Below are 25,661 nucleotides of genomic sequence, written 5' to 3'. Positions count from 1 at the left end.
TCACTGGTGTATTTGTGAGAAATAACAATAAGGTTATGTTCACACACTGTCTTAGCCTAAAAAATGTATTGTTTCTACAGGCAAAAAAAGTTTTGGCCCTTTTTCTTCACAAAGTTTTTGGTAATTTTTTGGGGGCTACAACCTGAAATATGGCTAAAATTATGGCCATATTAAAGTGACTCTGTACCCACAATCTGCCCCCCCCCCCTCAAACAGCTTGTACCGTCAGATAGCTGCTTTTAATACAAGATCTGTCCTGGGGTCCGTTCGGCAGGTGATGCAGTTATTGTTCTAAAAAACAACTTTTAAACTTGCAGCCCTGTGCCAAATGGGCGTGGCCTAAAGGGTCTGTGCATTAGGCTGGCACAACCTCTCCGTCCCTCCTTCCCGCCCTCTTCATTATTAGTAATGCTCCAGGCAGATTTTCTACTATTCATCACCTGTGTGAGCACGGCTCATGGGCTGGATCGTTAAGGCTCCTGTGCAGTGTTCAGACAAGTGAGGAGTAGGAGAATACCTGGCTGGGAGCATTCCTTATGATGAGGAGGGCGGTGAGGAGGGACAGAGAGGTTGTGCCAGCCTAATGCACAGACACTCTAGGCCGTGCCAGTTTGACACAGGGCTGCAAGTTTAAAAGTTGTTTTTCAGGACAATAACTGCATCACCTGCCGAACGGACCCCAGGACAGATCTTGGATTAAAAGCCACTATCTGAAGGTACAAGCGGTTTGGGGGGGACAGATTGTGGGCACAGAGTCGCTTTAATTTTATGACCTTAGCCATTACACCTGTGAAAAGGTGCAGTCTAGGCAAAGGTAAAATAACAGGACGGGGTGGTGGGAACTTATTAATGAAGTGATGCTTACCTGTCCCCTTGCACCCACAGCATCCCCGCTCAAACTGGTCTCCTGAATCTCGCAGGTTACTGTGTCTTCACAACACCACAGACCCTAACTGCTCAGCCAGTCAGTGATTGAAGGGGTCTCCCTCCTCGGTCATTGACTGGCTGAACAGGGCTGTGACGTCACAGAACCGGGAGATACAGGAGACTGGAGGGTGATAGTAAGTGCGGACACTGGAACAGGTAAGTATCACTTCATTATCATGTTTCCAAGTCTCCTGGCTCTCCGTTTTTTTTTTTTACTATTGACTGGAGTTTTCCTTTAATTAGAATGTGCACAAAGAGCAGTATTTTAGTTAAATGGAGTAGAATCCAGTTTTTGGTCCTTTTTATGTAATGAGGGGGAAAAAGTTATTGTTTGGCAATACAAGTTATTAAGGCCAGTCTGTTCCCTTCATGCCTAGGCCTCACAGGGGGCACAGATACACACCTATGACATCATCACAACTTTTAGGGTACTACTTTGCTTCAATGCATTTTGATACTAAAACTTTTTCTTTGTTTTAGATGAAACGTGACTGTGTTTCAGTGCATTTTTATTAAATTTCTGAATTTTGTAACAAAAAGAGCATTTATACTTAAATATTCCATAATAATTCGTAATTTCAACCATTCTAAAAAGTGTAAAAAAAAAAAAGGCATCACAATGGTTGGTTATAACAACTCTTATCCCATAGGTAATCCTGGCAGGGAAGCATCACTGCGCATAAGACATGGCTTTTAGATAGATAACCAAGTTAATCGGGCTTTTACTCCTTTGTGTGGCTATAAGGGTCTGGTAACACTTTTTTTTTTGTTTCTCACTTGGTATATGTGCTGGGCAGGGTCCCTATACAATCTGCATGTGCCAAATGTGTCCATAGGCCTAGTCAGACCCTGCCTACACCAACTGTATTCAAATGTGTCTGGTGATGATTGATAACCAACCTTGTGGGTCTATGGCAGTAGTGATTTTAGTGGAGAGGTCAGTGGATATATGAAATATATATCTGGAGGCACTTTAAATAAAAAATAAGTCACACTAACCTCCCCCTATCCCGCCTAGCTGTTGCTGTCATGCACCCCAATCCCCATTTGTCACTACCTTTTTTTTGGGTTAAGGTAGTGGTGTCCTTCCTCAGTCAGTGACTGGCTGAGAGGGCAAGTCCTGCTGAGACACCCAGTAATAGGAACAAACACGTAGCAGTGACAATGGGGACTGAGAGGCGGAGAGCTGAAGCTGCAGGGGATCAGGGAAAATGAGTATTACTTATTTTTTTATTTTAATGTGCCTCAGTCCATAAGTAAACAATGTTTAACCCCTAGACGACCCTGGACGTAGGGTTACGTCTTGGAAGTCTGTCCCCAGACGACCCATGACGTAACCTTACGTCCTGGGTGTTTCTTCCGCTATGAAGCGTGCTCCGGAGCGGAGCGCGCTTCATAGCAGGTGGGGGCCGGCTGCAAACAGCAGCCGGGACCTCACCGGTAATGACACGCTGCAGCGATCGCGCTGCCGCGTGTCATTAACCCCTTAAACGCCGCGATCGCGGCACGACTGCGGCGTTTAAGTGTAAGTGACAGGGGGAGTCCCCTGTCACTTACCGATCGGGACCCCCGCAGTGTGACTGCGGGGGTCCCGATCGTTGAAACGGACTGCCGGAGGTCTCTTACCTGCCTCCGTGCGGTCCGATCGGCGATCTGCTACACTGAGCCTGCACAGGCAGGCTCAATGAGCAGATCGCCGATAACACTGATCAATGCTATGCCTATGGCATAGCAATGATCAGTGTATAAATTAAAGTAATGTATGTACAAGTCCCCCAAAGGGACTTCAAAAGTGTAAAAAAAAAAAAGTTCAAAACACTATTACTCTACCCCAAAACCCCTCCCCCAATAAAAGTCTAAATCACCCCCCTTTCCCATTATTTAAATAAAACATATAAAAATAAATAAACATATAATATACCGTAGCGTGCGTAATTGTCCGATCTATTAATAAATAACAAGCGTCATTGTGATCGGTAAACGGCGTACACGAAAAGAGGGGAAAAAGTGCGCAGATTACCGATTTTATGTTACATTATATATTAAAAAAAATCAATAAAAAGTGATCAAAACGTCCGATCTTCACAAATATGGTATTAATAAAAACTAGAGTTCATGGCGGAAAAAATGACACCCCATACAGCCCCGTAGGTGAAAAAATAAAACCGTTATAAGCGTCATAATAGGCCCATTTTATTAATATTTAATTGCCAAAAAAAAGGATTTCATAAAAAAAAAATATATAACATTAGAGAATCTGTGTAACCTGCATATGGTTGTGTTCGGACTGACCTATAGAATAATAGTGTCATGTCGCTGTTACCATATAGTGCATTACATAGACACAGGAACCCCCCAAACGTTACCATATTGCATTCTTATTTACGATTTCACCTATTTATATCTTCATAAATAATATATTTGGAATTCCATCATACATGTTATGGTAAAATGAATGACGTCATTACAAAGTACAACTATTCCTGTAAAAACAAGCACTTACATGGCTTGTAGATAGAAAACTGAGAGTGCTAGAGCTCTTAGAAGAGGAGGAGGGAAAAACGAAAACACTAAGATCAAAATTTGCGTGGTCCACTGGGTCATTTTGGGCCTGGTCCTCAAAGGGTTAAGGGGTTGTCCAGCGAAAAACTTTTTCTTATAAATCAACTGGCGTCAGAATGTTATATAGATTTGTAATTTACTTCTATTAAAAAATCTTATGTCTTCGCATACCTATTAGCTGCTGTATGTTATGCAGGAAGTGTTGTTTTATTTCCAGTCTGACACAACGCTCTCTGCTGACAACTCTGGCCGAGACAGGAACTTTGTCTCGGTTTTCTTTGAATCCCCATAGAAAACCTCTCCTGCTCTGGACAGTTCCTGTCTTAACCAGAGATGTCAGTAGAGAGCACTGTGTCAGACTGAAAATAAAACATTTCCTGTAGGACTTACAGCAGCTGATAAGTATGGGAAGAATTGAGATTTTTTAATAGTGGTAAATTACAAATCTGTATAACTTTCTGATACCAGTTGATTTGAAAGAAAAAGGTTTTTGCTGGACAACCCCTTTAAGCCTCCAGACTCTCCCTATGGAGGTTAAGTGTGAATTCACATGTTGCAGGGACGTCTAATCTAAATGGAAAGCTATGTGCTTGCCACAAAACAACGTAGAATCGATGTTTAGTCACAGCAATTTCTGCAACAAAATCTTCCACTTGTGAATCTAGCTTAATAGTCATATCCAAGGTGGTCTAGAGACTAAATACAAAAGGGGAAGATATATAAAACTGGTGTAAAGTAGAATTGTCTTAGTTGCCCCTAGCAACCAATCAGATTCCATCTTTCATTTTTCAAAGAATCTGTGAGGAATGAAAAGTGGAATCTGATTGGTTGCTAGGGGTGACTGAGACAATTCTACTTTACACCAGTTTGATAAATTTCCCCTAATTTGTCCAGTGGTTACTCCAGGCTTCTAGTGTCCTGTGACAGGAAGCTGAACAGCCAGTCTGTTTGTGTTCTGCTTCCTGTCCTGCATCAGAAGACTATACAGCCCCAGCCCCTATAACAGCTTCAAGGGATTCTCTATAGTCACACAGCACTACTCAGCCCTGTGACTACTGCTGCTGACTGTGCACTAAAAGTCCTTGGGTTTGTTAACATTAGTATGCATGGTTTTCAGAGATGTCAACCACCATAGGGTTGGTTTGGGTTGTAGTAAGTACACATCCCTTAGCTCTGGTTGCACTAGATAGTCCAGAGTAGAGTATTCTGCCTTAGGCCTCGGTTTGCCTCATATTGGTGGCTGTCACATATGGCGCCCAGGCGTACGGACTGGAGGGCATTCTTGCTGGATTCTGTTCGGTACACCTTTGCCATGTTGTATTATGTCTTGTAAACTCATCTGTTTCCTCAAAGACGGACATTGGTTTCATCACTCGAACTTGCAGAAATTCTTCAGTAGCTGCGGTAAATCCAGCCAGTCTATTGCCAGTCTATGGATGACGTGCTTCTGGATAACTAAGCGGCACAAGGTCTGCAGGGAAGGAACTGAGAGGAAAAATAAGACGTCTGCATTATAATCATTATGCCATATACCCCGGCTCAGTCATCACACACACATCTGCCATGGTGTAAGGCTTTCAGCCACATGGAAATGAGTAATTGTGTATACTGTCCTATATGATATTCAGTCGGGCGGATTCGATTATTCTCGGGTGTCTTACAATGCTGGTAAAGAGAAAATATGAAAATATTAAAAAGAAAACTTTTCAGAAACTGCACCACTACAGTCCACAGGCCATGTCTGGTACTGCAGCTCAGTCCCATTGGCTTTTTTCCAAAACTGTACCCCTATACCCTTATACCCCTAATAAATATAGTAATACTGTACCCCTATACCCCTAATAAATATAGTAATACTGTACCCTTATACCCCTAATAAATATAGTAATACTGTACCCCTATGTCCTTATACCCCTAATATAGTAATACTGTACCCCTATGTCCTTATACCCCTAATAAATATAGTAATACTGTACCCCTATACCCCTAATAAATATAGTAATACTGTACCCCTCTACCCTTATACCCCTAATAAATATAGTAATACTGTACCCCTATGTCCTTATACCCCTAATATAGTAATACTGTACCCCTATACCCTTATACCCCTAATAAATATAGTAATACTGTACCCCTATACCCCTAATAAATATAGTAATACTGTACCCCTATACCCCTAATAAATATAGTAATACTGTACCCCTATACCCCTAATAAATATAGTAATACTGTACCCCTCTACCCTTATACCCCTAATATAGTAATACTGTACCCCTATGTCCTTATACCCCTAATATAGTAATACTGTACCCCTATACCCTTATACCCCTAATAAATATAGTAATACTGTACCCTTATACCCCTAATATAGTAATACTGTACCCCTATACCCCTAATAAATATAGTAATACTGTACCCCTCTACCCTTATACCCCTAATAAATATAGTAATACCGCAATGTCCTTCTACTCCTAATAAATATAGTAATACCCCTATTTCCTTAACCCCCTTATAAATATATTACCCCTATGCCCTTATACCCCTAATAAATATAGTAATACCCCGTGCAATTAGACCTATAATAAATATAGTAATCCTGTACCCCTATGCCTTGCTAATGTGCTGGGTGAGGGGCTTTTGGGATTCCTCCGCCTGAAGACAAAAGCTGAGAGTTTCTGCCTTCTTTGAAGGATTCCTAACCTGACAGTATATGTAGATTATATAAATTATATGTTTCAGCTAGTCCCTGTGAAATCTAGGGCAGGTACGTAATTCCTGAAATTACATGGCTAAAGACATAGAAAATGCTGTGTCTCCACCGGCTATCCCATATGCTGAGAATGTATAGCAGAGTATATACAGTGGGACCTTGGTTTAAAGCGACTCTGTACCCACAATCTGACCCCCCAAACCACTTGTACCGTCAGATAGCTGCTTTTAATCCAAGATCTGTCCTGGGGTCCGTTCGGCAGGGGATGCAGTTATTGTCCTAAAAACAACTTTTAGGGTAGCTTCACACGTACCGACTCGCAGCGTTAATAACCCTGCGAGTCGGCTAGGTCCTGGCAGATCACTTTCTGAACGACCGCTGCGTGTATGTAATTCTGCCGGACGCTTAACCCCTTCAGCTCCCGCCCCACTGTATACATTACCTGTCCTCGCTGCACGGGGTCATAGTGTACTGCTCTCCCGCCCGGCCAATCAGTTTCTTGCCCTGCCGCAGCCACTGATTGGCCGGGTGGGAGAGCAGAACGCCGGGACCCCGTGCAGCGAGGAGAGGTAATGTATACAGCCGGGCGGGAGCTGAAGGGGTTAAGCGGCCGGCAGAATTACATATACGCAGCGGTCGTTCAGACCGCTGTGTGTATGTAGTGAAAGTGATCTGCCAGGACCTAGCCAACTCGCAGCGTTATTAACGCTGCGAGTCGGTAATCCGGCAGCGCTGTGTCTAACGGCTGGGGCTTACATTTGTATATGCATTAGGCTGGCACCACCTCTCTGTCCTTCCTCCCCACCCTCCTCATCTTTAGGAATACTCCAGGCAGATTGCTTCCTATTCCCCACCTGTGGCAGCCCGTCACATGGGCTGGATTGTTAATACACCTGTGCAAAGCTCAAACAGCAGTAAATGTTCCTGGATCATTCCTAAAGATGAGGAGGGTGGGGAGGAAGGACGGAGAGGTGGTGCCAGCCTAATGCATATACAAATGTAAGCCCCAGCCGTTAGAGACAGCGCTGCCGGATTAAAAGTTGTTTTTATGACAATAACTGCATCACCTGCCGAACGGACCCCAGGACAGATCTTGGATTAAAAGCAGCTATCTGAAGGTACAAGTGGTTTGGGGAGGTCAGATTGTGGGTACAGAGTCGCTTTAAGAGTAACTTGGATTGAGAGCGCTTTGCAAGAAGAGCTCAGTTTTTTTAAATTGTAACTTGGTTAGAGAGCATTGCTTTGGTTTAAGAGCTCACTGTACTGGGTGGGAGGGGGAGTGGGGGAGGGGTATGGTCTGCATAGCGGGGTCTACAGCCCTGTACTCTGACCCAGGAAATCTCCCTCATCTTCCAAATCATAGCAGATCCACTTCAGGCTGGGGCTTGCATCAGGGGACAGGACAGTGGAGGTAATCTCTTCATAGCTGTAACCCCTCTCTTCCCGGACAGAGAGTGCTGCATGTATGTGCCCACATCTGCCCTGCTCATTCCTTCATGCTCCCTGCAGTCTCTTTCAGTCCTATCAGCTATACACACTGCTGTTATAATGTGCCTGCACTTACACTCAGCTATACACACTGCTGTTATAATGTGCCTGCACTTACACTCAGCTATTCACACTGCTGCTGCTATGTGCCTGCACTCATACTCAGCTATTCACACTGCTGCTGCTATAATGTGCCTGCACTTACACTCAGACATTCACACTGCTGTATATGAAGTTTCTGTCTCTGTCCTCCTGCACAGTTCTGTGATTCTCACTTCCTGATTGGTCCATGCTGAATACAACCCCCCTTCCCCATTGCTGTCATGTGACCACACAGACCACTGACAGCAGCCCTGCTTCTCTATTCTAGCCTGTTGTACTACGCTACTGCATTATGGGGATCTGCAGTTCCATCCTGTATCTACAAACTGCTGCTGTGTTATCAGGTTTATGCTCTTACTATACATTATACACCACATGCTGATTTCTATACTGTACTGTAACTTATAATATCACATATTCCGCTGTTTCTAAATGTTTGTTTCCGTCATTTTACATATTATTAAGAATTTTGGGGGGTGGGGAACCAATTTTTCAGTATTTTTTTATGATTTCTTATGGGAAAATTTGGTTTGGTTTAAGGCTGGGTTCACACACAGTATATTTCAGGCAGTATTTGGTCCTCATGTCGGGTCCTCATAGCAACCAAAACCAGGAGTGGATTAAAAGTCCAAAAAGGCTCTGTTTACATAATGTTGTAATTGAGTGGATGGCCGCCATATAATGGCAAATATTTGCTGTTATTTTAGAACAACGGCTGTTATATTGAAATAATGGCCGTTATTTACTGTTATATGGCGGCCATCCACTCAATTTCAACATTGTGTGAACAGATCCTTTCTGTGTTTTTAATCCACTCCTGGTTTTGGTTGCTATGAGGACCTGACATGAGGACCAAATACATCCTGAAATAAACTGTGTGTGAACCCAGCCTAAGAGTGGATTTGTGTTACAAGCAGGGTCCCGGAACGAATTATGCTCGTAATCCAAGGCACCACTGTATATATATATATATATATATATATATATATATATATATATATATATATATATATATATATAGTATAGACAGCAGCTGCAGGCTAGTGTTAAGGCCCTATTCCACAGAACGATTATCGTTCATAAACTCGCTCCAACGACCGCTCGTTAACAATAATCGCTTCGTGGAATTGGTGTAAATGAGCGAACGACAAAGGCGAAATCGTTATACTGTTGTTCAGAATTGTTTTTCAGCATGTCGAAAAAAAGTCGTTGGTCTTTGAAAGATAATTCGCTTATCGGTTCGTAAAATTAGAAATGTTAGAATAGGAAAAAAAGTAGGTGTGTCGTATGGTCATGATCACCCCGGGCGAACGTTTTAAACGACCATGTAACGACCGCAAAATAATCGTTACACTACATGTATCGTTCACGTTATGTGTTATCGTTCGCTGAAAAAAATCATTTAGTGATCGTTAACGAGCGGTCGTTGGAGCGAGTTTATGAACGATAATCGTTCCGTGGAATAGGGGTATTAGGAATGTCTGCCGGATAACTGCTCTGTCTTACTAGGAGACCCCCCCCCCCTGTGTACGGAAGCCTGTGCCACCCCCCACCCCCAGTGTACAGAAGCTTGTGCCCCCACCCGCAGACGTCTGAACATGATACCTACATCCGTATTCTAGCTGGATCACTCGGACGCTCTTGGTGGAGGCAAAGACGTCGACCACAGCGTATAACGGTTGATTTGCTGGGATCCCGCGTGCGCTGGCGCCCATGTCTTCTCCATTAATGATGATGTGCATATGACGAGTGCCATCCGCCTGGGGCTCGTACAACACCCCGATCCGGCTTCTGCGGGCAGTAGGCGGCAGGATATTGGTTTTGTACAAATCATCCAGGATATGGCTGTAGCGCCCCGGCTTACTCCGCGCTATCAGCTTGTCACGAGGGATCTTATACTTGCCCACTTTCAGATAAGGCTCCGCCAGGTCTTTGCGTGAGCTGGACGCATTCTCTTCTTCATCCGCCACCACCCTGTTATGGTTCCGAGTGATGGCGAATATCCAGCTATCCCCTTGGTTGACAAGGTCCGGTAGGGAATACTCGGGTACTATCTGCAAGCTGCGAGGGTCTCGGGCCATAAGGCCGACCCTTAGGTGACCACACCAGCCAAATTCTTTCTCTTCAATCTCCACCAAGAACAGCTGCCCGGGTTCCAGAGGTTCTCGACTGAAGCAGATGCCATTAGCGAAGCTTTCCACTCGGGTAGCTTGAGTACCCGAAGGGTCGATACGGACGTTGGTGCCATGTATTCTGTGGAAGCTTGTATATGGCTGGCACTGCACGGCCATTGCTCCAGCACGGATAGCTCAGATGACATGAAGCCTGATGCTATTTTTAAAAAGTCTGTAGCCTGTCTGGGTGATGTGTCCGGAGACAGCTGCCCGAGGTGAAACCGACAGCCATGTAGGGGAGGCAGAGCTGCCCAACACCTAGCCTATCTCCTATTACAAGTAGTGTAGACGCCATCAGTGACACAGCTGAAACTTGTATAGTAATCACACCGCACCCTGATCTATCCGCTGGGGTACTAGGGTACGTCTGGCCACTACTAACACTGGAGCCGACCAATACAAAGGCCTCAGAGTGATCAGTGATGGCTGCACTATAATAAGGATGTCAGCTCCAGCACGGTGATGGCACACTGCCAGCATGGAGCTCAGCCACAGATCTCATACAGAGCTACAGTCCTGCCCTAAGGGGGCACTCCGACTCCACAGTCATATCACACACACACACTCCTGCCCTAAAGGGACACTCCGACTCCACAGTCATATCACACACACACAGTCCTGCCCTAAAGGGACACTCCGATTCCACAGTCATATCACACACACAGTCCTGCCCTAAAGGGACACTCTGACTCCACAGTCATATCACACACACACAGTCCTGCCCTAAGGGAGCACTCCGATTCCACAGTCGTATCACACACACAATTTTGAGGAATTACAGTTAAAGAAAAAAAGTTGTATAAACGCCCCAGTCCACCCTTAGGCGAGTGTAACATAATCACATTTTCACATCTGTATCACACCTGTTTGTACTAACCTGACTGTGAGTAACTTTAGGCTGAGTCTAGCAACCTTAAAGGGGTTATCCAGCGCTACAAAAACATGGCCACTTTCCCCCTACTGTTGTCTCCAGTTTGGGTGGGGTTTTTAAACTCTGTTCCATTGAAGTAAATGGAGCTTAAAGTGACTGTACCACCAGGCCCAGGCTGAAGCACTGGATTTGGGCAGACCCCACCCTTAGTGGGAGGAAACTCCAGCCCCTCCATGACGTGACTCCATTAGAATCAATGGAACCCTATCATTAAGGGACCAGGGTTTCCTCCCACTAAGGGTGGGTCGGCCCGCCTCCAGTGCTTCTGCCTGGGCCTGGTGGTACAGTCACTTTAATGCAAACCACACCTGACCTGGAGACAACAGTAGGGGGAAAAGTGGACATGTTTTTGTAGCGCTAGATAACCCCTTTAAGGCTAGATTCAGGCGAAATCCGCTGCGGATACCTCTCTTTTTATTTCCAATGTGATAACATACTCGCAGCGGGATTGTCATCTCACTCCGACTATGTAGGTGCCTGCCCCATTACCCCCTGTCGCCAGGAAGATACTTTACCTGCTTCACGATCCGGCCACATCTGAGGCCCCCAGAGGTCCCGCTCAGCCAATCAGTGACTTCGGTGGGGCCGCGCACTGATTGGCTGCCTCAGATGCAGCCGGATCATGGAGCAGGTAAAGTATCTTCCAGACGGTGGGGGTTAATGTGGCCGGCCCTTACATACTCACAGGGGATTACAATCCTGCTGCGAGTATGTAATCACACAGGAGGGGTATCCACAGCGGATTTTACGCTGAGTTCATTATGTGTGAATCTAGCCTAAAGGGGTATACCAGAGATGAGAAAAAAATTAACTGGTACTAGAAGGTTATGCAGATCTGTAAATTGCTTCTATTTTAAAAACTCAAGTCTTAAAGTATTCATCAGCTGCTGTATGTCCTGCAGGGAGTGGTGTATTCTTTCCAGTCTGACACAGTGCTCTCTGCTACCACCTCTGTCCGTGACAGGAACTATCCAGAGCAGTAGCAAATCCCCTTAGAATACCTCTCAACCTCTCCTGCTCTCCAGACTGGAAAGAATACACCACTTCCTGCAGGACATACAGCAGCTGATAAGTACTGGAAGAGATTTTTTTTAATAAAAGTAAATTACAAATCTCTGGCACTTTCTGACACAAGTTGATATGAAATAATTTTATTGTGAAACACCCCTTAAATTTTTTTGATAGAAGAGAAATCTTCAGATCCAGTCTGGTTTCTTTATTATAAATTAGGTTGCTGAGAGAAGAGTAGGTTCAGGTTCGTCCAAACTCTCAGCAATTGACTCCCAGTGGCTGGAGAAGGTGGATGCAGCCAAGGGCTGCCAGGAAAACATGGATACAGCCATAGGCCCTAGGGCTGCATCCATCCTATTCAGCCACAGGGAGTCAAATGCAGAGTGCCCCGGGATTGAGCTCATCTGAGTTTGGAGAATTCTTGTGATTCTAACAGATTTGCACTGAACTGCAAAACACAGGCAATTGTGTGCATCCGCCTGGTATACTGCTCCCATGCCCCCAGCCCCACCTTCTCATATATAGGTAGTTAGCAGGTGGGCTGTAGAGGGGGAGACAGTCATTGATAGGAATGAAAAGGAGGGAGGCAGTCAGTAAGAGGGCTGTGAAGGAGGGAGGCAGTCAGTAAGAGGGCTGTCAAGGAGGGAGGCAGTCAGTAAGAGGGCTGTGAAGGAGGGAGGCAGTCAGTAAGACGGCTGTGAAGGAGGGAGGCAGTCAGTAAGAGGGCTGTGAAGGAGGGAGGCAGTCAGTAAGAGGGCTGTGAAGGAGGGAGGCAGTCAGTAAGAGGGCTGTGAAGGAGGAAGGCAGTCAGTAAGAGGGCTGTGAAGGAGGGAGGCAGTCAATAAGAGGACTGTGAAGGAGGGAGGCAGTCAGTAAGAGGACTGTGAAGGTGGGAGGCAGTCAGTAAGAGGGCTGTAAAGGAGGGAGGCAGTCAGTAAGTAAGAAGACTGTGAAGGAGGGAGGCAGTCAGTAAGACGGCTGTGAAGGAGGGAATCAGTCAGTAAGATGGCTGTGAAGGAGGGAGGCAGTCAGTAAGAAGGCTGTGAAGGAGGGAGGCAGTCAGTAAGACGGCTGTGAAGGAGGGAGGCAGTCAGTAAGAAGGCTGTGAAGGAGGGAATCAGTCAGTAAGACGGCTGTGAAGGAGGGAGGCAGTCAGTAAGAGGGCTGTGAAGGAGGGAGGCAGTCAGTAAGAAGGCTGTGAAGGAGGGAATCAGTCAGTAAGACGGCTGTGAAGGAGGGAGGCAGTCAGTAAGAGGGCTGTGAAGGAGGGAGGCAGTTAGTAAGAGGGCTGTGAAGGAGGGAGGCAGTCAGTAAGAGGGCTATGAAGGAGGGAATCAGTCAGTAAGACGGCTGTGAAGGAGGGAGGCAGTCAGTAGGAGGGCTGTGAAGGAGGGAGGCAGCCAGTAAGAGGGCTGTGAAGGAATTAGTCAGTAAGACGGCTGTGAAGGAGGGAGGCAGTCAGTAAGACTGCTGTGAAGGAGGGAATCAGTCAGTAAGAGGGCTGTAAAGGAGGGAGACAGTTAGTAAGAGGATTGGGAAGGAGGGAGGCAGTAAGTAAGAGGGCTGTGAAGGAGGGAGGCAGTCAGTAAGACGGCTGTGAAGGAGGGAGGCAGTCAGTAAGACGGCTGTGAAGGAGGGAGGCAGTCAGTAAGAGGGCTGTGAAGGAGGGAGGCAGTCAGTAAGAGGGCTGTGAAGGAGGGAGGCAGTCAGTATGAGGGCTGTGAAGGAGGGAGGCAGTCAGTAAGAGGGCTGTGAAGGAGGGAGGCAGTCAGTATGAGGGCTGGGAAGGAGGGAGGAAGTTAGCAAGAGGGCAGTGGAGACAATAGGGACCAGGACTGTGGACTGACCACAGCAGCTGATGTGCCAGAACTACACTTTTCTCTATAGAGATTTTTGTGGCAGGATACAGAAGTAGGATGCCAGCCCTTTCTTCCGGGTGCCTTGCTTAGTCTGGCCTCTCCTCATTGACCTGTCTGGCACGGGTGACCCCGCCAGGAGTAGTACTCCCGCCAGCTTAGCTCAATGTATCACCAAGGCACGCAAGCTCCCTCACCACGTCAAGGTGAAGGCACCGAGAGGGAGCCCCTCCACCCTAGCCCGATTACCCATCCAATTTACCTATCTTCTACTAACACCCACCTAGAACTGTGCACTTCCCGGCCCCCTAACACAGCCCCTCCCTTCGCCCTTCCCATCCCAGGCCCGCCCCAGCCCCCTAACACAGCCCCTCCCTTCGTCCTTCCCATCCCAGGCCCGCCCCAGCCCCCTAACACAGCCCCTCCCTTCGTCCTTCCCATCCCAGGCCCGCCCCAGCCCCCTAACACAGCCCCTCCCTTCGCCCTTCCCATCCCAGGCCCGCCCCAGCCCCCTAACACAGCCCCTCCCTTCGCCCTTCCCATCCCAGGCCCGCCCCCTTACGTGGACCCTCCTGGCGGGGGGTCCTAATACTGACCCTCCCGCTGCCCAGGCCCTTCCTCCAATCTGTCGTCCCCTCCGCAGTCCTGTGTGTACCAGTAACACTCACCAGTAGTTGTACTGGGATGTACCGTGGGAGCTGTGCCGTCCATCAGGCGTCTGTGAAGGAAATAATGGGCAGAAAACTGCCCCTCAGAAGACGCCTCAAGACCTTACGGCTCCACTGATTGTGGTAGTTGGCCATAACATTTCGCCATTGGACAATAACAATTTTTTCTTTTTTTTTACTGAAATAGCTTTATTGACAACCAATTGTTTTTAACATACATACAATGCAGCAGTGTCGGCTAAGAAGCAGCACACAATAAACGATTACAGATATTATACATATAACACAGCAATCTCTACATTATACAACATACCACATGCTGTATAGTTGCCAAGATGTAAAAAAAATATATAAATTTCAGGTGCATGTTGGATCTGACAATGAGAGGTGTGGCTTACTGAAGGGGTGTGGCTTATTGAGGGGGTGTGGCTTATCACTGTGAGAGTTTTTATTACAATGTTCTCTATAACTTCACCTCATCATAAGGGCCTTACAGTTAGGACAATATATACTGCTCCCATGTGCCCCTCCCTCATATATACTGCTCCCATGTGCCCCTCCCTCATATATACTGCTCCCATGTGCCCCTCCCTCATATATACTGCTCCCATGTGCCCCTCCCTCATATATACTGCTCCCATGTGCCCCTCTCATATATTATACATACCGCTCCCATCTGGGTCTATATTGGTGAAAGACAGATAAGACTGACTGATAAAGCCGCATACGTGTGCACTGTCTGCTATAAACAATGCGCGCTATCACCGAGAAAAGGGAGTCGATCAGGTGACGTCTCCGCAAAGCATCCCGGGAGTTGTAGTTCGGCGGCCGCGCGCTGAGACACGTGACCTCCGGCCACGCGCTTATATCACATGACACGAATCATATGAATACTAGGAAGTGGGAGAAGTCCGGGGAAACAGGAGAACGAGGAAGCAGTGAGGGAGGAAGGTGAGAGGAGCCGCTCTGTGCCCGGCTTGTCCCTGTATTAGGATCCCGGGGGATTTCTCACTTACTGCGCAGGTGCATTCACTCTGTTGTTCTCTGTTATCAGCCACCTGACCCCATATGCTCCTATACAGCTGAGCTGTAGGGAGGTGTATATGAGTGACCAGTCTGTGCTTCCTGGGGAACTACAACTACCAGCAGACCCTGCAGTACTGTGTATCCCTGCTGTCACATGTATTATTGTGAGATTGGTGGCTATAGAATAACATGGTTTATCAGGACCCTGACCGCCCTCTATGTGTAGTGTGTAGCGGCCAATCAGGGAGCTTCCCGGGGACGGCATTACCTGAAGTGGTATCAGATCATCACTATGAAGGGTACATTCGTGTCCCACAGGCTTCTCTTACCACCTCAGTATCATCATCTCCATGAGCCGCCCTGTGACCTGTATAAATAATAGTCCTGGATATGACGCGGCTGAGGGAGTGTTGCTTTATGCAGATGAGCGGGCGGCTCTGATGTCTTCAGGTACATAAGATATAATGTACTGATAAGATGTTCCGGGATAAGCTGCCATGGGTGTCCATGAGGCGTAGCATCTCCATGTTATTCAGGCACCAGAAATCTCCTTGTGGAAGGTATTGATCACATGACTGTCCCTCTCCTCCTAGATGCATCTGTTCCTGGTCTGCTCTGTGCTCCTGGGAGCTCTCTTAGTAGATGCCGCCCCTTCCTCCGATGAGATCACTTATCTACCCGGACTTAAAAAGCAGCCAGCCTTCCGCCAATTCTCTGGATACTTGAATGTGCCTGGAGGGAAGCATCTCCACTACTGGTAAGTGTACAGGCCTCAATATACAAGCGAACTGAGCTGGAAGCAGACAGCGCCGTACAGTGTGTAGTGGCCAAGCTGGGTTACTGCAGCCACTTCCTTCAAGTGAACTGAAAGGGGTTATCCAGTGCTACAAAAACATGGCCACTTTCCCCCTCTCTTGTCTCCAGATTGGGTGGGGTTTGGGACTCAGTTCCATTGAAGTAAATGGAGCTTAATTGCAAACCGCACCTGAATTGGAGACAACAGTAGGGGGAAAGTGGCCATGTTTTTGTAGCACTGGATAACCCCTTTAATAGACATAGCTTATGTGACAACTGGCTGACCGGTGATGGGATCTCTACTGATCATAGGAGCAGCCGAGTGCACGCTCTGACACTGCTTCATTTACTCTTTGTAGGTTAGTGCTGTCATTAGAAATCCCATAGGGCTGTGATCCCCAACTTCTAATGCTCCAAATGTTGGTAAACTTGGTAACATCCATCATAATGAGAGTTGTAAGTTGTAGTTTTGCAAAGGTTGTGGATCTCCGCTTTGACTCTCCAGACATGATGGGCATTGTAGTTCTGCAGCAGTGGAGAGCCACAGTTTGACACCTATTCCATAGCCCGCTATCATCTTTGTACATTATGTATCCCCAGGTTTGTAGAAGCACAGAAGAATCCCAGCTCTAGCCCCCTGGTCCTGTGGCTGAATGGTGGTCCCGGCTGCAGCTCCCTGGATGGGTTGCTGACAGAACACGGCCCCTTCCTTGTAAGTCACTGACCAATGACGTCTGCATATGAGGAAATTCTTTCATCCTATAAACCTCATGACCTTTCTTTGGCTTCATTGCAGATCCAACCGGATGGAGCAACTCTGGAATACAACGACTACTCCTGGAATAAGGTACATATGAAATGTCAGCTGTCCGTATTATTCACGCTCTCCTTCTCGTTTTTGAGCTCGATAAATAGATCTATCTTATTTATTTTCTCTCTTGATCAGATTGCAAATGTCCTGTACCTCGAGGCTCCGGCTGGTGTGGGCTTCTCCTATGCAGATGACAAGAACTATAAGACCAATGATACAGAGGTAGGCAAACCCACCGCACCTTCAGGACACTCGCATTACTACTTTTATACCAATATATACTGTATAACTTTCAATTCCTTCCTGTATCTGCGACTTATAATCTAGTTGATCTGCTGATCTTGTGACCCCAGACTGCAATGAATATCTGTGTTCTCTGTTTCACAGGTTGCCCACAATAACTATTTGGCCTTGAAGGAATTTTACAGACTCTTCCCAGAATATAGTAAAAACCCCCTCTTCATCACAGGAGAGAGCTATGGAGGGGTGTACGTCCCATCGCTGGCGGTGGAGGTCTCCCAAGATGACAGTATTAATCTTAAAGTAAGTTGTATCTTGTGTAGATTGTGAATCATTCACTGAGTGGATCTGGTACAATAGAACAGGATGTGGTATTTTTGCAGTGGTTGCAATGTACAGCCGTGCTGCTTGGCCTTAGTGTAATGTGTGCAGCTTGAGTTGTATGCCAGGGTTCACACTGAGTACTTTTAGACATTGGCCGTACTATGGTATATATGTATGTGTGTATGTACCTATACACAGAGTCCAGGCATCTGGTATCTGCAGCCGGGGAGCGCCTCAATTAGCCGACAGGGGTCCCGTTGCCGCATTGGCTTATACAGCAACTAAATGCAGCTGTCAAACCTGACAGCTGCATTTAAATGCTGTACTCCACACCTTCCTGGTGTCTCATGAAACGGATCGGGGGGAGATCCTTTCTTCTGCCTGGGCCAGACTTCAGCGTTGCACTGACACTGATCCCGGCTCTGCAATACATTGCTCTGGTCTGCAGCAGGCCAGAGCAATGTATCACAGATCATTGCTGTGTACATAGAATCCCTTCCCCTAATAAAAGTCCAAATCACCCCCCCTTTTCCCATTTTATAAATAAATGTTTGGTATCGCCGCATGCGTAATCGCCCAAACTATTAAATTATCACATTCCTGTTCTCCCTTGGTAAACAGCGTAAGCGCAAAAAAAATTCCAAAGTGCAAAGTTGCCCATTTTTGGTCACATCAAATCCAGAAATTTTTTTATAAAAAGCGATCAAAAAGTTGCATATAAACAAGGTACCAATAGAAAGTACAGATATGGTGCAAAAAATGACACCGCACACAGCCCTATAGACCAAAAAATAAAAGCGTTATAAGCCTGGGAATGGAGCGATTTTAAACACCTTTACTGTAGTTTTTTTTAAAGTTTTCATTCTTTAAAATCGGTCATATAAAATAAGTTATACAGTTTGCATATCGTTGTAATCATACTGATGTGAGGAACATCGATAACACGTCAGTTTTACTACAGCGTAAATACGAAACTTACTGAAATGAAAACAAATTGTGTTTTTTTTTGTTTGTTTTGTTTTTTTTCTTAATTTGACAGCGCAAATTTTTTCTTTTCCGGTTTCGATGCATATTTTATGGGAAAATAAACCGTCGTTGCCAAGTACAATTGGTGTCACAAAAAATAAGGGCCTGTGTGGGTCTCTAGGTGGAAAAAAAATGCAAGTGGCATGGCCTTTTAAACAAAAGTGGAAAAGGCAAAATCGCCAAAACGAAAATTGGCTTTGACCTTAAGGGGTTAAAATGTACCATCAGTTTCCTTCCATGGAAAGATGTGGTCGGGTTGCCAAGGCAGCCATACAATGTTCAGCAACCCAGCTGCCCAGCATGGACTTTGTCTATCTAAGCCAGGGGTAGGGAGCCTTTGGCCCTCCCGCTGTTGCAAAACTACAACTCCCATCATGCCTGGACAGCCAAAGCTTTAGCTTTGGCTGTCCAGGCATGATGGGAGTTGTAGTTTTGTAACCGCTCGAGAGCCAAGGTTCCCTACCCCTGCCCTATGCCAAACTTGGGAGCGCCAGTCTGGAGTTACTTTTCCATAAACCTCAGTGGGTTGTGCCTCTCCCGGCAGGGGAACTCCTGTGATGTCATACACTTCAGGCTATTTGTAAAAAGGGAAGAATAGATTTTTTTTGTAGAGTTACATGAGACAGAAGTACATAAAATTGGCCGGTCAGAATTATGAGCTCTGATCGATCTTCTTTTTATTTTTTAACCTGATTTTTAGGGAATTGCTGTTGGCAATGGACTGAGCAGCTATGAGATCAATGACAACTCCCTGGTGTTCTTTGCCTATTACCATGGGATCCTGGGCAGTCAGTAAGTATCATTACGCTTCTTCCTATGATGTACGGCTGTGTGTTGGTGGTTACATCGCTCCATTTCTATGGAGGGAGCAGTGGCCATTTCTTTGGGGAAGGATCCATCAAGCCCCCGTCTGCACGCAGAATGGCACTTTGCAGTGGCTGCAGAATACTTGATCGTATTAACCCCCTATGGCTATTAATCAGTCATGGCTACAACATCCAGATGGTTCCATTGGCCGTTATCAGCACTCTCTGTAATAGGACAAGGAGAGATGGGCGTCTCAGTCATCTCTGTTGTTGGGGGGAAAGCATAACCTGTCCAGTCCATGTACATATACTGGACAGCCTGGCAGCACCCATAGTAATTAGTCTATGGACAATAATCTAACGTCTTGGACAATGTAAGTATTGGTTTCTCATAGTTTCCTCCTCTTCGTCTCTCGTAGCCTTTGGACAGAACTGCAAAAATTCTGCTGTAAAGACGGAACTTGTCAGTTCCATGACAACCCGGACACTGAGTGCTCCCTGCGGGTAAGTGTCCGCTTCCGTCTTGGTATAAAGGCCGAGCCTGTAAAGAGGAAGTGTTGTTAGATTAATACTTGTAGATTGCAGCTTTGTTCTTTTTAACCCCTGATGTGTATATGCAGGTACAGGAGGCCATGCATGATATATACAGCACCGGACTGAACATCTATAATCTGTACGAGAACTGCGCCGGAGGAGCCCCAGGAGAAGTCAGGTATCCTTTTTATCACTGAAATCTACATTTATAGACTCTCCCAGCTAACTGGTGAACATGCACGCTCAGATGAGCTGAGCATGCATGTGTACTGCAGAGAGGTTAGCTGCTGCCACTGTTGTATCCCCCTCCCCAAACTAGACCCTACAGGACTGTCCTCATACCATGCCTATTTATTTAGTATGTGTTGCTTTTGTTTTCCAGGGATAGAGGAGATCACATAGCCGTCTATTTCCCTGGATATATTTCACCAAAAATGCATGTACACTTTGAGAAAGTAAGTGCATCCTATTTGTACACTACGAAGACCATAAAAGTCGTCTTCCATTAAGTTGTTAAAGATTCTATTAAAGGGATTCTCTAGCAATAGAAAAACATGGCCACTTTCTTCCAGAGACAACACGACTCTTGTCTCCAGTTCAGGTGCGGTTTGCAGTTAAAGGGGTTATCCAGCGCTACAAAAACATGGCCTCTTTCTTCCACAGACAGCACCACTCTTGTCTCCAGCTTGGGCGGGGTTTTGCTTCTCAGTTCCATTGAAGTGAATGGAGGTTAATTGCAAACCGCACCTGTACTGGAGACAAGAGTAGTGTTGTCTCTGAAAGAAAGCGGCCATGTTTTTGTTGCGCTGGAAGCTCCATTCCCTTTAGTGGGACTGAGTTGTAAAATGCCACTCAAACTGCAGACAAGTGGTGCTAGAGAAACCCTTTAAGGCACATCATGGTCCATTTCTCAGATGGCTACATAGAATCTGGATAACATCACTTAGATTTCCTAGATAACTGAATATTACATCTGCTTCTTTATGCATGAATGCACCCTCTAATTCACACTGCTGCATATTCATTGAGAAGTCTAGGAAAGCTGGATCCCATTGTTTGTAGTTCTTTCTCCCTTATATACATATATAATGTTTTGTCCTTATAAGCTGTCGTTGATTGCAGATATTTCCTATGTAAGATTGTAATGGGGCCCTATGGTTTCAGTTCTGTGATGCATTGGAAACAATTAGCCCCCCGCCCCCATATAAGTTAGGTGACACAGAGCATTTCTAATGACCTTCCTGTATGCTGTCTCTTACCGCGTTCTTCTTTGTTTTGTGCAGAAGCTGGTCCTGGTATCCGGTATGGATAAGCCTGTTAAGCTGGACCCACCATGTGTGAACAGTACGGCTTCCAGCACCTTCCTGAATGACCCCTTTGTGAGGAAGGCCCTGCATGTGTCCGATGAGGTCAACAAATGGGAAGTGTGCAGGTAAGGACTCCATTAAAGGGGTTATCCAGCGCTTAAAAAAACATGGCCACTTTTCCCCCTCCCGTCTCCAGATCAGGTTTGGTTTGCAGCTAAGCTCCATTTACTTCATTGGAACGGAGTTTTAATCTGGAGACGAGAGGGGGGAAAGTGACCATGTTTTTGTAGCGCTGGATAAACCCCTTTAAAACAGACATAACAGACACACCCAGTGTGCGTGTGCCCAGCCACCCCCCCCCCCCCTGCAATCTATCATTTGCTGCACTTAATCTGCAATTTTTAACGTTTAGCTGTCATTTAAATGTCACTTTGCAGAAATCAATAAGTGTCAGTGGTACAAGTGATTTTAGGAAACTCTGTAATGGGTTTTATTAAGCAAGAGTTTCCTCCTGTACTCAAAAAGCTTTTTTTTTTTTTTGTTTGTTTTTTTAACCCCCCTTCACTGCAGGGCTGTTTGTCTCCTCTTCTGGTCACTCATCCCTCTTGACCTCCATAGGTTATAATGGACTCGGCAAACCGTATAACCTGTCTTCACTTTGCTCCTCTGTGATGAAGACTGGTTTGCCTGATGATGAGTTTTTGAAAATCGCTTGTACGATTGGTTTCTTCAAAAGTATTTTAAATGATGGTTACACTTTAAGTCCTATGTATGTCTTTGCAATGTTTAAAAAATTGGTATACAGAAGGCACACATGTCAGCATTTCCATTATTGGCCAATAATGGCCAATGCTGCACTTTATAGGCAACAAAAAGAGTCCTGCCCCTTCCAATTGGGGTGACTGAGTTTGGAGCAGAGAGGAAGCGCTTTAGCACACATGAATGTGTTCTCCAATACATCTTTTGAGAAATATAAGGCAGGAAGCAGAACAGTCAAGGGAAACAGGAACTTGACACTGGTAGTGACATCACCAGATGCATCTGGCAGCGGCTTGTCTCTTCTGAGAACAAAAAGATGTGACATGTTGAAAGCCAGCTCACTCCATCCTTCTCTCTCTCCACACATCTGTCAGGGGAGAGTTGGGAGTCCACCATACATGTAATGACATTCACTTTAACTGCAGCCTTTTTGGCCACTAGGTGTCAGCACATGTGAAAACAGGAATATTTCTTTCTTTTTTTTTTTTTTTTTTCTTCAATAAAGTCTTTAAAAATGTCCCTTTTCTGGTCATTTGTATACATTTGAAAAGGGAAAATATGTGAATGGATGCTAAATATGGTGTCATTGTGTCCAGTGGCACATGAATACATAACTAAATGGCATGATACAATTTTGTACACTTTTTGAGGTCAGAAAGCACATGCTCCATGCTATGCCCAAACTGATTAATGTAATGTGCTGCATGGTCAGTCAATGCAGTTATTGTGCACACAAGATATGTATCCTATCTTCTATGGTCATTGTAAATCAATGGGATCCGTTTTAATTGAAATCCGGCCCATTGGTGGGAACATACTTCTGCCTGATTTTCTTGTGGTGCACCCGAGAACCTTATTTCTCTTATTCCTGCAGTTTTGATGTCTACCGGACCTATGGACGTGTATATGAGAACATGAAGGACCATTACTTGAAGCTGCTCAGCACTCTGGTAAGAGAAGTGGATCTGGAGGCTTATTGTATCTTAAAGAGGACCTGTCACCCCCCGCGCCGGGGTGACAGGCTCCTGACCCCCAGATAGATCCCCTTATACTTACCTCATGTCGCTGAGCCGGAGCCGGTCCCGGGATGGAGATATCCCGGCGAGAAGCCGGCGCGCGCGCTGTGGAGAGGAGTCCAGCGTCCATAGAGAATGAATAGAGCCGGACTGATCTCTGCTGCACGCACACGGCTCCAATTCATTCTCTATGGACGCCAGACCTCTCCCCACAGCGCACGCGCCGGCTTCTCACCGGGATATCTCCGTCCCGGGACCGTCTTCGGCAGCGGGACTCAGCGACATGAGGTAAGTATAAGGGGATCTATCTGGGGGTCGGGAGCCTGTCACCGGCGTGGGGGGTGACAGGTCTCCTTTAAGATTTGGAATTGAAAAAAAAATGATGGGTCCGATCCTTCCTCTGTTTCCCTGACACAAATTCGTCTTTTTTTTTTTTTTTTTTTTTTTTTTTTTTTTTTTTTCCTTATAGAAATACCATATCCTGGTGTATAATGGAGATGTAGACATGGCCTGCAACTTCCTGGGTGATGAGTGGTTTGTGGATTCTCTGCAGCAGAAGGTAAGTACAGTCATGGCTCCTGTCTCTCCCCCCATGCGTCTTAGTCTAGAATGTAATTTTTTACTTTATTTTGTTTTTAGATTTAATCCATACCTCCATGTTGCCTTAAATGAGGGCAGCATAAACTAAACTAAGACAGAAATGCTGAACAGATTGGTGTATTACTTACATCATTCTGTTCATCCGTTCTCCTAATATGCAGGAGAATAGGATTCTTGCCACATCCCTCCCCCTGCCCTCCAGCTGCTGATTGGCAGGTGACTGCCTATACATGGCATGGATAGATAACTGCCAATAATTGGCAGCTGGTGGGTGGAGTTTTCCGCTTCTCATGTTTTTCAGAGGAGATCTCTGGATCAGCTGCACAGAACAATGTAAGCGATCCATCATTCTGTTCAGCTTCTTTGTCACTACTTTATGCTACCCTGAGATAGGACACCATAAACCTGCTGACAGTCTCTTTTAATGTCTTGATAAATCTGTTTAGCAGTTGGAGTTTTGTCTTTACCGGTGGACATTTGCCTTAAAGGTAACCTGTCCGGTCCAGTCCCTAATAGTTCTTCTGACCGATCCTTTCTGATGTTTAGCTGCAGGTACAGCGCCGGCCGTGGCTTTATACCGATGGAGGCCAGCAACAGATTGGAGGATTTGTGAAGGAATTTTCCAACTTGACTTTCCTCACCTTTAAGGTATAGTAAACCTTAGGGTACAGTCTTCTTCAGGATGCCAGTGCACCTGGCTTCTAAAGTCTGTGATTTATATGTACCCATCAGCCTTGTAGCGCTAACAGTCTCTTCTCTTGTTTCAGGGAGCCGGTCATATGGTGCCGACAGACAAGCCCGGCTCGGCCTTTGTCGTGTTTAGCCGCTTTATTAACAATGAGCCATTCTAAATCCCTATGACTGCCACACGGCTGGCACATTATTTATAGGGAGCTACAGATCACAGCCTTCAAGATCTAGAAGCACTTATCCTGAAATCTTCTATACCACAAAGATCCCTTACTGCTGCCGTCTCCCGATTCCTTGACCAAACCCTTGTGTTGCTCTTACCGTAAATGCTCCTGTGTGTCTCCTATGAACGGGTCATTGTCTCAGGGTGGTTTTTAGCACTGAAATTATTCACAATTATTACTCTAGAAGCTGATTTACTGTGTAAATAGTTAAAAGCCGAGAACGGGTTTATCAGATCTGTGGCCTAACAGTCCTCAGTGAGATAGCATGGGTTTTATGTGACGCCATGTTACCGCTGTATGTCGCACAATGTCTGTTTTTGCACTTTAATTTTTTTTTTCTGCAAATGTTCTTAGGATGTTGCTAACTTCAATAAAAGAAAGATGTCTTAATTCTATATTGGGTCTCGGTGTTAATCTCTCCGGATTGGTTGGGTCATTCACTTTTCAGTTGTATCAGAATACCAATTTTGCCCATAGCTAGTGTAATATGTAGTTGTCCATTTATCCCTGATGACTCCATATATGTGTGTCCTTAAAGGGAATGTGTCATCAGAAATAGTTTATTGCTTATTGTTTAAATCATATTATGTTAAACATTTTTTTAATAGAAATTTTGACTTTTTTTTTTTTCAAATTTTCTATTTTTCTGTCTATTTTAAATTAGTTTTCATTCTTATCACTGGGGCTAAAACTAAGCTGAGACTTCCTGTTCTGTTTGTAGTGATAAGAGGAGGCTGCTGTAAAGTGATCTGTACAGCATTACAGTGTAGATAGCATCAATACAAGACAATAGTAGCTTCCTGTGGAATTACTTTTTTTTTTTTTTTTTTTTTGAAGATCAGAGCGCCCTCAATGATGTTTTACATTCATCTCAAGGGGACAGTCTGTGTTTTGTCGTCTATGTCCATGAGTCTTGCTGTAAAGCATGTTGCTAAATGCTGTTAAAAACAGCCCAGGCAATATGGCAGCCTCCATAACAATGTTTCAAATGGTGAAATAAAAATTAAGGTCAGAAAATAGAAACAGATTAGTATAAAACCAAGTTTTTAGTATCTGACTTTAATCGGTAAAAGG

General features: G+C 45.4%; 2 protein-coding genes across 3 annotated transcripts; one reads left to right on the top strand and one right to left on the bottom strand.

The window, feature by feature from the left end:
* Nucleotides 1-4,349: 4,349 nt before the first annotated feature.
* Nucleotides 4,350-10,906, bottom strand: NEURL2 (neuralized E3 ubiquitin protein ligase 2). Its single transcript, XM_069951506.1, has 2 exons — nt 9,399-10,906; nt 4,350-4,974 (listed from the first exon to the last, which is right to left on the bottom strand). Exons 1-2 carry the CDS (start codon nt 10,078-10,080, stop codon nt 4,859-4,861), a joined length of 798 nt encoding a protein of 265 aa, XP_069807607.1. The 5' UTR covers nt 10,081-10,906; the 3' UTR covers nt 4,350-4,858.
* Nucleotides 10,907-15,279: 4,373 nt separating this feature from the next.
* On the top strand, nt 15,280-24,982 carry LOC138771646 (lysosomal protective protein-like). Of its 2 annotated transcripts, none has more exons than XM_069951504.1 (15): nt 15,280-15,380; nt 16,049-16,212; nt 16,851-16,962; nt 17,047-17,097; nt 17,197-17,283; nt 17,449-17,604; nt 19,352-19,443; nt 19,877-19,961; nt 20,078-20,169; nt 20,374-20,446; nt 21,275-21,423; nt 22,932-23,007; nt 23,543-23,632; nt 24,220-24,321; nt 24,441-24,982. In XM_069951504.1, the coding sequence occupies exons 2-15, from the start codon at nt 16,049-16,051 to the stop codon at nt 24,522-24,524; spliced, it is 1,413 nt and encodes a 470-aa protein (XP_069807605.1). In that variant the 5' UTR covers nt 15,280-15,380; the 3' UTR covers nt 24,525-24,982. The 2 variants fall into 2 exon arrangements, with proteins under 2 accessions (XP_069807605.1, XP_069807606.1); XM_069951505.1 differs by lacking the exon at nt 15,280-15,380 and adding an exon at nt 15,431-15,452.
* The last annotated feature ends 679 nt before the right edge of the window (nt 24,983-25,661 follow it).

Source organism: Dendropsophus ebraccatus, chromosome 14 (genome assembly GCF_027789765.1).
Source record: "Dendropsophus ebraccatus isolate aDenEbr1 chromosome 14, aDenEbr1.pat, whole genome shotgun sequence".
Classification (NCBI taxonomy): domain Eukaryota; kingdom Metazoa; phylum Chordata; class Amphibia; order Anura; family Hylidae; genus Dendropsophus; species Dendropsophus ebraccatus.
Note: the sequence above shows the minus strand (reverse complement) of the source record. Positions and strands in the feature narration are given on the sequence as shown.